The sequence below is a fragment of the Carcharhinus amblyrhynchos genome, chromosome 2 (assembly GCF_965287045.1).
Source record: "Carcharhinus amblyrhynchos chromosome 2, sCarAmb.v2.hapA, whole genome shotgun sequence".
NCBI lineage: Eukaryota > Metazoa > Chordata > Chondrichthyes > Carcharhiniformes > Carcharhinidae > Carcharhinus > Carcharhinus amblyrhynchos.
The window spans coordinates 84,689,948-84,705,061 of NC_137325.1; the positions used below are offsets into that span (position 1 = coordinate 84,689,948).

The following is a 15,114-nucleotide window of genomic DNA, read 5'->3' on the forward strand; positions in this document are numbered from 1 at the left end:
GAATTCAAAATGCTGATTTATTTAGCTACCTCCCTTCCCCACACTCCCAGCATCCCATCATTCATCTCAATGCAAAGGATGAGAGGGAATGCCACAACTACACTCATTCCATTAATTTTCCATAATTATTAGAGCACTTTCCTTTGATTTTTCTGTTTCCACAAGTACAATATGCAACTATCTGCCCCAAATACTTTTTTCTTCTGTTGGACTTAGCTTTCAGAGCATTAGATTTTTTGCCACGTATAAACCCACAATCTGCTTTCTTGACCCCAACCAATAAGTCTCTGGGATGAAAAGATAATTGCGAATTTTTTCTGAATTTCCATTAGACTGTCATACACACATGGGGCACATACTTATAAATTTACCAATAATCTTACTTGAATGCTCAGAGCACCAGAATTTGAGTTAATGATGGAAATGTACTTTTCACTACAGCGCAAGAGAGACGTCACAAAGTGAGGCAGACAGACAAAATGTCTGTCTTCTAGTATTCATGAAGCCAAATACTAGAAGACAAGCAAGTGGGAGAAGACAGAAGAGGAGATTTGGAATATCAGAATGGGACAAAACTTTAGCAAAAATGCGTTCAAAGACACCATTTATGTTTAATAAGAAATAGTAACTAATCATCAAGTACTATAGAACTTCAGATAGTGAATTAGTTACAAAAGCAGCTGAAGTTTACAGTGAGGAAGATTCACAGTCAAGATAACTTCAGGCTTGATCTGAGCTGCATTATTAAGATGTCTTTATAGTTTGATTAACTCTGTCTCTGGGCACCAAACACTCAAATGTCATTGAACACGACAAAAAGCAGAAGATTGTTTTTATTGGAGAAAGTACTTCAACAATGGCTTGCAGAACATTAAAACTGCTCAAAATTGGGAAAACTTTCAGTTGCACTGAATGTAGTAAGATAATGCTGTTGTGCTTTCTAGACATAATTAATCATCAGATGAAGCACTTGGGAGATAACAAAGACCACTTAATTTTCCATTAATCTAAAATCGTAAGGAAAAGTTAGGAGGACCGATTTTAATCTGTGTGTTTAGGTCAGAAGGGGCCACGGACAACAAAGTAAAATCTGCCCCGATTTTTACAATTCATCCACTGTTAACAACTCCTTTAGATGAAAAGCAAACTATCAGAAAAATCTTGCTGAGGCACTGGGATCTCACCTGTGGGCTGGACAGCCAGTGAGAAACACATGTTGCTTTTTCAGGGAGGCCCCCCACATCACACGCTAATCAGGCCCTGGTGAGGCCTGGTCAATCAGAAGGTGGCAGCTTTGTGATCAGAGGAGAGACAGAGAGAGAGAGAGAGAAAGGAAAAGGAGAGAGAGAGAGAAAAAGAGAGGAAAAGGAGAGAGAGAAAAAGAGAGGAAAAGGAGAGAGAGAGAGAGAGAGAGAGAGGAAAAAGGAGAGAGAGAGAGAAAAAAGGAGAGAGAGAGAGAGAGAAAGCGAGGAAAAGGAGAGAGAGAGAGAAAGAGAGGAAAAGGAGAGAGAGAGAAAGGAAAAGGAGAGAGAGAGAAAAAGAGAGGAAAAGGAGAGAGAGAGAGAGAGAGAGAGAGAGAGAGAGAGAAAGAGAGGAAAAGGAGAGAGAGAGAGAGAAAAAGGAGAGAGAGGAGAGGAGATGATGGCTGGGTTGTGGCTATGGGGAGAGGAGCGCAGGAGGTTCACCAGCAAGAGCAGAGGGGTGTCTCTCTGAGACCCTCCCCTTCTCAATGTTGTCTCCTTCAATCAAAGTCACACAAATTTCCTCCCTTCCCTGCACCCATCCTCAGGGATGACAAGCTGCCTACAAGGTTTTAGCTGAGTTGAAAGCAGGAACAGCAGGATGAGGCTCAAGTAGTTATTATTTGATCACTTAAGGATCTCAATTGGAGGCTGGAAAGAAGTTTGCCCAAGGGTTTTCCGAACTATAACTTAATTCTAGTGATGCAGGGAGGTGGCAGAATTCAGGTGCACCATCATCCCACATAATGAACTGCCCTTCCCACTTTTCCAAGCTCATCATCACCAGAGAGAACAGAAGATTCTGCACAATATTTCTTCCAGAACAAGAGGACGGTAATATAATAACCTTGTTACTGAGCACCAACTTCAGTAATATCTCACCTACATGGACCTACCTTTTACTGCAAATTTTAGAAAATGCAGTTCTTCTTCCAAGAATGGTCAGAAATCAAAAATGAGCATTTTTATTACATTATTTTTAACACGTATCACGCTATTAATTATCAGCCATACATTCCTCATTGTGGACTGCAATTAGAACATTTCTTTTTTTCAAAAACTGCTTGGATGATTACAGATGAGTAGAATATTATTAAATAGTGGTTTAAACTGGAAAACTGACCTGTTCCACCGTATTTGTCAGCCATGTTGATGTCGATGTCTGATTTTACTCTTAGCATTGTTTGAAGGACATCATCACTGCCTTTTCCTGCAGCCCACATAAATGCAGTGCGCCCTTCCAAGTCTGGATCATCTTTCACTGATGGATGATTCAAGAAGATTTCAACAGTCTCCTACACAAAATATAGGAATTTATTCCACACAATCTGCATTCGTATTCTGTAAACTACTTTTTAGCAACCTATCATGCTCAATCTTCCCTTTTTTTGTTAGGCACCAGCTGCTGAAAATAGGTCGAATTGTATAGCCTCCGTGGTTTGTCATTTTCACAAATGACCTGGACGAGGAAGTGGAGGGATGGGTTAGTAAGTTCGCCGACGATACGAAGGTTGGTGGTATTGTGGAGGGATGTCAGAAGTTGCAGCGTGACAGATAGGATGCAAGACTGGGCGGAGAAGTGGAAGATGGAGAGAAAAAGGAGAGAAAGAGAGAGGAATAGTACTTGAAGGCAGAGGGATTGCAAAGTGTGTGGCCTCCTACTATCTCCCATTTTACAGTGGGTGAGGAAGGTGTCAGATAGTTTGCCCATTCTTGGCCTATTGAGCCCCTATGTTGCTAATTAGTAGCCATTTAAGTGCCTCATCCCACTTATGCTGCTATTTTACCCATGGAAAGGGAAGGTGCAGATCAGGCCAGAGCCTTCACTGCACACATTGCTGTCAGATGAGAAAGGTTGTTAGAGGCACTACCACCCTCCTACCACATACCCCTTTAACCCTCTCCTCTGGCCTCACACCCAGCTTCCCCAACCCCTCTCCTCTCTCCACCTCCCGGTCCTCCCTCCCCACCATCCCCCTCAGTGGGGTCTGCTAATGGAGTCCAGGCTCTAGCCCTTCCTCTTCTTTGGGATTGCTAGTAGGCCCAACAGTAGCACAACAGGAACCATAAAGCTGTTGGCCAGATTTGCTGACAGCTCTATAAAGCAGGATTTTCTCCCAGATGGGGATGGGAAAACTCACCCTGTAACAATTAAGGTTGTTCCAGTGTAAAATTACTGCATGTCAACCAGGTTTTGAGTGGGCAGGCTCATAATCAACTTTTCAGTCAGAGGAGGGGAATGAGTTGCCCTGTAAAATTCAGCCCAATGATTCTGTTATTGTCATTTACACAACTCCTCTAGGCACATCTTTTGTTTCTTTTGTTGCCCCATTACTACCTATTTAGCTTTGCACCATCATTTTTCAAAAAACTTTTAATATCTCCTGCTCTTCCACTCCAGAACATATTTTTGACCTTTCCTTTCTTAACATGCATCTTCTAGGGTCCCAGATCAAAACTCCAAATTACATTATTTTCTGCACGGAGGTCAGTCACCAGTGGAGTGCCCCAGGGATCTGTTCTAGGACCCTCGCGGTTTGTCATTTTCATAAATGACCTGGATGAGGAAGTGAAGGGATGGGTTAGTAAGTTCGCCGACGATACAAAGGTTGGTGGTGTTGTGGATAGTCTGGAGGGATGTCAGAAGTTGCAGCGTGACATAGGTAGGATGCAAAACTGGGTGGAGAAGTGGCAGATGGACTTCAACCCGGATAAATGTGTAGTGGTCCATTTTGGCAGGACCAATGGGATGAAGGAGTACAATATCAAGGGTAGGAGTCTTAGCAGTGTTGAGGAGCAGAAGGATCTTGGGATCCGGGTCTATAGGACTCTTAAATTGGCATTGCACGTGGAGGATATGGTCAAGAAGGCGTATGGTGTACTGGCCTTCATTAATCAAGGGACTGAGTTTGGGAGTCAGGAGGTAATGCTGCAACTTTATAAGACCCTTGTCAGACCCCACTTGGAGTACTGTGCGCAGTTCTGGTTGCCTCACTACAGGAAAGGATGTGGAAGCTATTGAGAGGGTGCAGAGGAGATTTACAAGAATGTCGCCTGGATTGGGAGGCATGCCTTATGAAGATAGGTTGAGGAAGTTAGGTCTCTTCTCCCTGGAGAGAGGTTGAGAGGCGACCTGATAGAGGTTTATAAAATGTTGAGGGGAACAGATAGGGTGGATTCTCGGAGGCTATTTCCCAGGGCTGAAATGGTCGCTACGAGAGGACACAGGTTGAAGGTGCTGGGAAGCTAGTACAGAGGAGATGTTAGGGGTAAGTTTTTCACTCGGGGTAGTGAGCGAGTGGAATCGGCTGCCGTCGGTGGTGGTAGAGGCAAACTCGGTGAGGTCTTTTAAAAGACTTCTGGATGAGTATATGGGATTTAATGGGATTGGGAACAAAGAACAACCCAGCACGGGAAACAGGCCCTTCGGCCCAACGAGCCCACGCCGCCGCATCACCCTACACCTATTCTACCCTGCATGTCTACGAATGGAACCCCTAACTTAGCCAGATTCAGGGGAGAATAGTGTCAATTTGGTAAACCAATCAGCCTAAGAGCACATCTTTGGGGTGTGGGAGGAAACCGGAGCGCCCGGAGGAAACCCATGCAACCACAGGGAGAATGCACAAACTCCCACAGACACAGGCCCAAATCCATGTATCTGCACAGCTAGCAGTGCTAGTCACCGAGCTGTTGCAGCGCCCGTCTACCGGTCCACGATCAAGCACACACACCGACACGAAGTACTAGGCCACTCCCGGAACCTCCAAGAGCAGCCCACGCACGACCCGCCGTGTGCATGCCCCTCGTTTGACAACAAGGTGGACCTCCACCTGCGGAATAAAAAGACAAAAACGTTAACTTACAAGTCTGCATTTCCGGTGCCTCCCGAGGTTCTGACCTTATTTAATAGCCCCTACTATAACCCTTCATCCTCGTTTCGCTCATGTGTCTGTCCAACTGAACCTTAAACGAGTCCAACGTTCCTGCCTCCACCACCCTCCTCGGTAGCGCGTTCCATACCCCCACAACTCTCTGCGTAAAGAACCTTCCTCTCACGTCCAAATTATACCTCTCCCCCCTCGCCCTTAAATCATGACCTCTCGTATTTGTACCCAGTCTAGGGAGCAGTCTCTCACTATTGACTCTATCTATTCCCTTCACTATCTTATATACCTCTATCATGTCCCCCCTCAACCTCCGTCTTTCCAAGGAGAAAAGTCCCAGTTTCTCCAACCTTTCCTCATACCCCAGCCCCTCCATGCCAGGCAACATCCTGGTAAACCTCCTCTGAACCCTCTCCATAGCCTCCACGTCCTTCCGGTAGTAAGGTGACCAGAACTGGACGCAGTACTCCAAATGCGGTCTAACCAACGTTCTATACAACTGAAGCATTAGACGGCAGCTTTTATACTCTATACCCCTACCTATAAAGGCTAGCATTCCATAAGCCTTCCTAACAACCTTCTCCACTTGTGTCACAACCTTCATGGACTTGTGAACCTGCACTCCCAGGTCCTTCTATATGTCTATACTCCTAATCGGTCTACCTTTTATCACATAGCTCCTCTCTGCATTATTCCTTCCAAAATGCATCACCTCGCATTTGTCAGGATTAAATTCCATCTGCCACCTATCTGCCCAATGCACCAATCTATCTATATCCTGTTGTATCACCTGACATTCCACTTCAGTACCCGCCAACCCTGCCATCTTGGTGTCATCTGCAAACTTGCTGATCACACCACCTACGCTCTCTTCCAAGTCATTTATGTATACTACAAAGAGGAGAGGTCCCAGTACTGAGCCCTGCGGCACACCACTGGTCACTGGCCTCCAGCCCGAAAAGGTCCCCTCCACAACTACCCTCTGTCTCCTATTGCCCAGCCAGTTCTCAATCCACCTAGCTACCTGACCTCGTATCCCATGCGCCTTAAACCTTTCTACCAGCCTACCATGATACAGGGAGTTACAGATAGCTCTATGGCTTGGTAGGTATGGATATGATTGGCGGAACTTGTGGGCCGAAGGGCCTGTTTGTGCTGTAGTAAAAGAAGAAAAGAATAGACCCCAACAATTTTTCTATTTTGGCATAAATGTGAGGATTGGTTGTTTCACTCCAGGAGTAATTCCACTGACAAATTAGAGATCTTTTAGTGTAAAATAAACTTTATTCAATAACATAGTTTAAATATAATTCTAACAAATGAAGCAGCTTAACTCGAACAGTTAAACAATATTTAAAATGAAAGGAAACAACTTTAAATTTCTAACTTATCACTGTCTAGTTCCAAATAAGCAATCTTTCTCTTACACATTTAAACGCCACTTTAAAATAAATACTGTTAGCAAAACCAGGCATAGCTGCTTTAACATTTTAAGTCGTGGAGCTTTCAGAGAGAGATAGAACTTTAAGAAACCTACAAAACCTAACTTAAATGCGGCTTCAGATGCAAACTAATTGTTTTCAGCAAAAGCCTTTTGCTTTCTCTGCTACATTCCCAGGACTGCACATAAGCCACATATTCACATGATCATGTCAATCATTCTAAGCAGAAATCCCTGCAGAGCTTAAATAAACGGAAGTCCATTAACTCTACTTAACATAAGCACTTGTAAGGCTAAAATGAGCAAGTATCCTGCTCTCCCGGCATCTGAGCTGCATTCCCGCCAGACATACCAACTGTGTGTAGCATAGAGCTGAATCTTCCCCTTAAACATAAAGTATATATATAATCTATATCAATACGTTTTCATTATCGCACTCGGTATTGCTTAAAACCTGTTACATCACTAACATCCAACAGCTCTAATAAAAGGGCTTCAACATGAAATATTAGCCCTGTTTCTATCTCCACAGATACTGCCTGACTTGCTAAGCATTATCAGCACTTTTTTTTATTTCTAACTTCTAAATTCTATTGTACTTTGTTTCCACAATCTGTACCACACAGTACTCCTACATAGCACAAAAAACACAACTGATTGAATAAGCATTTTAATTGCTCTAACATATTGTTGTTAGACAGGTCAGAACTACTCAATCTTCTAAGCAAAGTAGAAATTATGTTCATTTTTTCACTCAGGATTTCCTATTTCCTAGCTGCTCTGTGGGTTCTCTTTTGACATTCTTTAGTTTGTTATTAGTAAGTACCCTTCAAGCCTTCTAACTTTTTACACGCTTGCGTTTATAAAAGGTGAATATACTACAGCCATTTCTATTTATTAAACATGTTTTGAACAAGGAGGGGGGAAAGTCAAGGGCATGGATATTTCTCAGAGAAAGCAGAGGCAGAGACATAACTAAACAAAGGGGACACAGAGAGAGGCAGAGGAAGGGTGGAAATTAGAGCAGAGGGTGGAGGAATAAGAGTGGATTGAAAAGAGGAGAGGAATGGGGAGGGATGAAAAGCTTGGGTATTGGTGAGGCAGAGAAGGGGAAAGGGAAGGGAGTTACTGATGATGCATTTTTTAAAATTAACCTTATCACTTAATGACAGGGGCACTGCATTAGCAACAGGTACAATAAGCTTTGAATGTTGAGACCACTCAGGTTTGTAAAATGCAACAGATTATGAAATTGATAATTAAAGATAAAATTTAGGATTACCTAGCATTGCAATAAACTAGTATTCTGCCACCATCCTAAGGGGATATCTTGTCCTATTAAATTCCTTGATATTATTGAGGCCACTAGCACCCTAGATACTTTATTATTGGCATATCTAGGCTTTCAACATCATTAACAAAATTCCATACAAAAGACAGCTACTTAAACTGAATTGTAATTAAAGGCAATACCTGAAACTGGTGAGAAATTGACTAAACTACAGGAATAAGCAGGTATTAATGAGACTGAGAAACAGGAAAAGAGTGGAATTTCTCAAGTATCAATGATGTGATCTGTACTGTTCCGACTTTATGAGCCATTTCTAAGTTATAATGAGAATTTCCTGTCAAATTAATTGTGCTTTCCATTACTTCTGTACAAGTGGCACAACAGCTTCAGGGGAGGGGCAGAATGTGGTGAAATTCAAATATCGAAAAATATAAATTGTGTTGCTCGTCTGTTAGCTTTGCATAAAACAGCATCTCATTACTGGCTCTCAATTGAAATGCATTGAATGATATGCAGATTTTGCATTTGCATGGTAAATACAATCTAGGCTTGCCTAGTGGATACAAACTACACTTGCCATCAAAAATCAAGTTTGATTCATTTCAGACTAAAGGTAAAAAGGCAAAGTCCCAGGTGACTATCGGCTGTTTTCTCCTTTTGATGGGGAGAGCTGACTGGTGGTGATTTAACCCAAGGACCACCACACCTCAGGTGAGGGGCAAGGTTGAGAAAGTGGGCCTTCATGAATTACCTTAGCTGGTGCTGCTGGTGTCAACCTGCATTGTGAACCAGTTGTCCAGCCATCTGAGCTAGACCTAGAGAACAAGTTAAATAAAAGCTGTATGGGCTAACTACTGGTACAAGAAATTTAATATGGATAAGTACTGTATATTGAAGAAAATGGATTAAATATCACTCCATGAATTATGCCAAACTAGGGTACTATGTAGGAGTACTGTGTGGTACAGATTGTGGAAACAAAATACGATAGAATTTAGAAGTTAGAAATTAAAAGAAGTGCTGATAATGCTTAGCAAGTCAGGCAGTATCTGTGGAGATAAAACAGGAATTTTACGATGGGAGACGTAAAAGTGGACAAGAGGAAGTGAACGTGGATATAAGTTAGAAACGGGCAACACATCCTCTCAGAGTGAAGTTGAGAAAAATCTAGGAGCTGTAAATGTCCAGTCACTGCAGAACACTCATCACCAAAACAAGTACTATATTGTCAGATTAGTAGAGCGCTCTGATCGTATGCTGAATATAAAATTGAGTTTAGTCCCAAACTACAAAGAAGGTTTTAAACCCCGGGACTGCTACAAAAAAAGAGACACAACCCCTAACAAGAGAATTTAAAAACACAAAGTTCAAGACCAAAACTGAATGCAGGTCAATTTAGTTCACCTTTCTGTTTTCCTAACAGTTGTATCAGATAATCTGTTTCATTTCAAAGTATTTATTCAATTTTGCCTTGAAGAATATCCAAACTATTATATTCAAAAACCAAAGGGCCTTTGATTCCAGTATAAATGCTAGGGTCAGCCATTGGTGACCTCTGGCACTGACCTCAGCAAAGCTGATGGGGCCAGTGGGAGGTAACAATTTAAAAATGAGAAATGAATAGCACTTATCACAAAGTATTACCTGATCTTGCTACAATTACACAAAATAGTAATGTTGAACAATTTAAAATTGCAAAAGAGTCTTTCTCTTGAGGGTTCTCCTTTAGCAGTACTTACAGCAAAATTGCTCTGAGCAGCATAATGCAGTGGTGTGGCTCCTTGACTGTCTGATGGAATAGTACCAGATTTATTCCTTTCCAGTAAAAGGTGTCCTATTTGGGCATGACCTAAATATAGGCATAAAATCTATAACTAAGTCATAAAATCATGCAAGTGGCATGAGCAAACAATGAGCAAAACAACCAGCAATGTCAAATTTCTGGGCTTTCAGAGTTATAGGTATTATATACATTTATCGATTTATGTGTTTTTAAAGCTTAGACTTCTGGCTATATTCTGGATTAAACTGGGTTCAATTGAGGGGGAATTGGATTGTTATCTGAAAAGGAAGAATGTCCAAAATAGGATACTGGGGAGTGGCACAAGATAAATTCATATGATTGCAAAGCAAAAGGTTTGGATAACAAAAGTTTGTATGTATAAACAACAAAAGCATGCTGTATTTCAGAGATTCAATGAGTATGGCACAAAATTAGAACATTAAATATATGTTTTAAATAATTTTGTCAGCAAAAAGTACTTGTGGAGTAAGAGGTTAAGATATGTTAGCCATGTACTTGTAATGTTTTTTGACGTGGAATAAACCTTACACAAAAGCTTCTTAATGACTTTTTGGGAAAAATGCATTGACCAAGTTATGAATAAGAGATCAATAAAGTCTCATGCTATTCTTGGTTAATTATCCTCCCTGTCTGGAGTTAAAGAAAGATAGGGGAAAACATCAACTCGAGCGCCCTTTTATGCATTTGCTAATGTGAAGACACTGTTGTAAATTAGATGTATACTTGGGATAAGAACAAGGGCAGAATCAGCTCTGCCCAACATTCAACAGCCTATCAATAATCAGCAGTTAGGTTTGCACAAGTAGAATGGCCATTTGGGAAATATGCAGCAGTGTGTGGGCTTCACTGAAATCATATATGAACATAAACACCACTGCCAGAATATAAATGGAGAAAGTTGTTGGATAGCAGGGTATGCAGGAAGGAAGAAAGATCAGATACATTTATTTCAACAAGAATTTAATTTATGCATGTCAGCTGTCTAACCAGAATTAACAATACTGAATGAAGGGTAATGAATCTGTGGAAACCTTTGGAGCTGTGGAGACTGGGTCATTATGTTCAAGGCGGAGATTTTTAATCAATAAGGGAATTCAAGGATTATGGGGATAAAATGGGAAAGTGGAGTTGAAGATTAAATCAAATCAGCCATGATTTAATTGAATGGCAGAGCAGACTCGATGGGCTGAGTGGCCTACTTCTATTCCTACATCTTATGTTCTTTTGAAATACATTAACTGCACGTCTGTGGAAGAAAGCACACAAGAAAAATTTTACTTGGTGTGTAATCAAAATTTGTTAGTGGCAGAAAATACTCTATAGTGATTCTTATTTGTGATAAGCGAAGATCAAACATATAAGATGTAGAAGTTAAAGAGGGTTTAGTCATTGATCATAAAAGCAAAATACTGTAGATGCTGAAATAAAAACAGAAAAAGCTGGAAAACCTTGACAGGTCTGACAGCATCTTTGGGGTGAGAACAGAGCCAATGGTTTCAAGTCTAGATGACCCTTCGTCAGAGATCCCTCTGATAGATGTTAAACCAGTTAGTTTTCTCTGATAGATGTTAAGCCAGTTAGCTCCCTCTGATAGTTAGCTTAACATCTATCAGAGGGAAAACATTGGAAGCTACTATTAAAGATTGTATGGCAGGGCACTTAGAAAAATTCAAGACAACAGGCAGAGTCAGCATAGTTTTATGAAGGGAAAATCATGTTTAACCAACTTATTAATGGAGTCACATGTGCTTTGAATGTAATGTATTTAGATTTCCAGAAGGCATTTGATAAGATGCCACATTAAAGGTTATTGTAGAAAATAAAATTTCATTGTTTTAGTGGGTAACACATTGAAATGGATAGAAGATTGGATAGTTAAAAGGAAATGGGGAATGGACAAAATGGGTCTTTTTCTGATAGGTGGGATATAACAAGTCATGTGTCACAGTGCTGAGCGTCTCAACTTATTACCATTTATACAAATAACTTAGATGAAGAAATCAAAGATATGGTTGCTAAATTTGCTGATGAAACAAAACTAGTTGGGAAAGTAAATTGTGAAAAGGACACAAGGACTGGCAGATGGGTTATAATGTGGTAAATATGAAATTGTCCACTTTGACAGGAAAAATGAATATAAACATCAAAATAGTGAGAAATTACAGAGCTATCTGGGTGTCCTAGTGCATGAACATAAGGTTAATATGCAGGTAGTACTGCAAGTAATTAGAGTCGCAAATGGAACATCATCCTTTTTTGTGAGGGCATCTGAATGAGTAGGGAGGTCATGCTTCTGTTGTACAGGGCCACATCCAGAACACTGTGTACAGTCTTGGTTTCCTTTTTTAAAGGAGGATGTAAATGCATCAGAAGCAATTCACGGGAGGTTTACTGAACTAATATCAGAAATGGGCAAGTTATCTTATGAAGAAAGATTGGATGGGTTAGGCTTTTATCCTTTGTGAGTTTGTAAGAGTAAGCATCAACTTGATTGAAACAAATAAGATCCTGAAGGGTCTTGACATGGTCAATGTAGAGCAAATGTTTCCTCTTCTGGGAGAAGCTAGAACTAGGGGTCACTGTTTAAAAATAAGGGATCATCTATTTAAGACCAAGATATCACCATTAGATATCATTTTAAGCAAGTAATTGTAGTGAGAATACATCAAAGGAATATTGCAAGAGGAGATAAGAGGAAAAAAAACCCCTGCAAAATCCATTTCTTATGCTCAATCTCACTTCTCTTCATAGTCACTATGTGGTCTTCCCAAGTTGGTCTCAACTTCTTTCTTAGCTTCTCTAATGATTACTCTCTTTAGTTGGCTCAGTGTTTAATGTTATTTGTTAAAGAAGAAATGAAATTGGGAACACAGCGAGGTGGTGCTATTATTGGAGCTTTGAGGAATAGAATGGGACCAGCGGGAGGATAAAATTGTTTCCTCTAATGTACTTGCGTATACGGCCATGCTACAGTCTGGAAGCTACCACATAAAGTTATGAAATTTCAGTGACTGTTCACACGTAAACTGTCTACAGACAAAATGTAGTGTTCATAGGAATTTGTAGCCCTTCCCACAAGAAAGAAAATTTAGAGGGAACATTGATTTGGAGCACTGGCTATGAATGATTTGTGTCCACACTCTGTTGTGAGGACTATGTGCAAAGATGACTCAAATCTAAAGTTTATCCATAAAACACATTACAATTAGAAACATTGAAAATAAAGAACAATGAATCTCAACTATATGGACAACTCACATCGACCAGAATTTAAAACCATTTTCAATTGAGTTTATATAGATTGTGCACAACCTGTCCTAGGTCTGTGAATACATAATTATAATAATGATTTCCTGAACATGCACAAAACTCCCTTTTACGACTAATTACCTAATAAAGCAGCCCAGTGCAGAGGAGTTCGAAATAAATTATCATAAGATGTTATATTGCATCCTTCATACAAAGTCAGTACATCAACCACAGCTTCATTTCCATCAGCAACAGCAAAGTGAAGTGGTGTTCGTCCTTCATAGTCCTGCCAATTCAATAGTGATTCAGTAGGAGCAGCCTCCTATCAGGTGAAAAAAAAATTACAATATGCACTGTCAATATATATAAAATTAGTAAATCTTCTAAATAACACATTTCAACAGGTGGTCACCCAGCACCCTAACAGGGTCCAAGTAGAGAGAGATTGGGTAACTGCCAAACGGACACGGAGGATCAGGCAGGTGGTGCACCTTAATCTAAAAATGGTATTCAGTTTTGAATATTGAGGAATACAATGGTTTCTCTGGGGAGTACAGAACGACCATGACACTCTGGATGGTTCAGCTGTAACCCAGTAAAAAGTCTGACAACACCAGGTTTTAGTCCAACCTATTTATTTGATAATATACTCGCAAGCTTTCGGGTTAGCCCCTTCGTCAGGGAAATAAATAGGTTGGACTAAAACCTGGTGTTGTCAGACTTTTTACTGTGTTTACGCCAGTCCAACGCCGGCATACCCACATCATGGTTCAGCTGTAGACAGAGTGACGCGATAGATCGAGAAAGCAATAATGGCAAGGGATTCAGTAGTCAAAACAGACAGGCTTGTGTGTGACTACAGACATGAATCCAGCATGGTATGCAGCCTCCTTGGTACCAGAGTCAAGAATGTCACCAAACAGCCGCACAGCATCCTGAGGAGGGAGTGTAAACAACAAGGAATAGCAGATAACATCAGTAACAATGACATAAGTGAAAGGTCAATAAGGTCCTACTTTAGAGAGCTAGGATAGAAATCAGAGAACATGAATTTAAAGTTAGAAATCTCCAGATTACACCCAATGCCATGTGCTGGTGAAAAAATAGGAAGAGCAGAGCAGACAGACGCAAGGCTGGACAATGGTACAGCAGGGAGAACTGTAGATTTCTGAGACATTGGGACCTGTTCTGGAGTAGGTGAGGCCTGGACAGGTAGCCTGGTTACACCTCAACAGGGCTTGGACCAATGTCGTCACAGGCCGGCTGCTAAAGCTGTTGCAGAGGGTTTAAACTAATTTGACAAATGCTGCATTCAAAAAGAAAAAACAAGTGCAAAAGCATTGGTTGAGACAGATGACTCAAGAAACTGTAATTAGGTGGGTTCAGATGAAAAGAGAATACAAGGAGGTCTAAATTAGATTTACAATATATGTTGATAAGTACACATTTAGGTAAGTACAGGTGCAAATAGCCACAAGGGAATATACTATGATGACAACAGAGAGCTGGCTCAAAAAAGTCAGCTCTGGATACTAAATATTCCTTGATACAAGGTATTCAGGAAACATAATGAAGAGAAAAAAGGAGGCAGAGTGGCAGTATTAATTAAGAATATTGCAGTACTGTCAAAGAAGGGTCAAGGACAAGATTTTTTTTTAGAGTTAAGAAATAATAGAGATGTCATTACACTACTGAGGATACTGGAAGAGAATGTACCTGGCTTGGGTAGATTGGAATCAAAGATTGGCGGACAAAACTGTAATTGAATATTGGACTGTCTCTTAAGAGAGATTGTTTGATACAGTCCCAAGATGGGGAAAGATAACTACCAAAGCCAGAGCTCTCCAGATGACAAAATAGATATAAAACTTAGAAGAAAGAAAAATGAGTATATTCCAGATGTTAAATTGATAATAAAAGTGAGAATCAGACAGAATATAGAATGCTTGGAGGGAAATAAGGGGGGGAAAGAGACAATATATGAGATAAGAAAGGCAGCTAACATAAAAGGGAATCCAAAAGTCTTCTGTTGTGACATAAACAGTAAAATAATAGGACCAATTAGGAACCAAAATAGAGAACACCACATGGGAAGTAGAAGGTACACTTGAGGTTTTAAAGATTACTTTGCATCTATCTTTATCAAGGAAGAGGATTCTGCCCAAGGTGAAAGAGGATGTGGTTGAGATACTAGATTGGCT

The 15,114-nt window shown here is 40.6% G+C and overlaps 1 protein-coding gene across 4 annotated transcripts in view; it reads right to left on the minus strand.

The window, feature by feature from the left end:
• invs (inversin) overlaps window positions 1–15,114 on the minus strand; it is a 292,265-nt gene that overhangs the window by 140,875 nt on the left and 136,276 nt on the right. For all 4 annotated transcript variants that reach the window (XM_080208441.1, XM_080208415.1, XM_080208432.1 and 1 more), the window contains exons 7-9: window positions 13,055–13,235; window positions 9,600–9,709; window positions 2,365–2,536 (exon numbers count right to left, since the gene is read on the minus strand). In XM_080208441.1, the coding sequence (XP_080064567.1) occupies window positions 2,365–2,536; window positions 9,600–9,709; window positions 13,055–13,235 (463 nt within the window). The remainder of the gene's footprint in view (window positions 1–2,364; window positions 2,537–9,599; window positions 9,710–13,054; window positions 13,236–15,114) is intronic.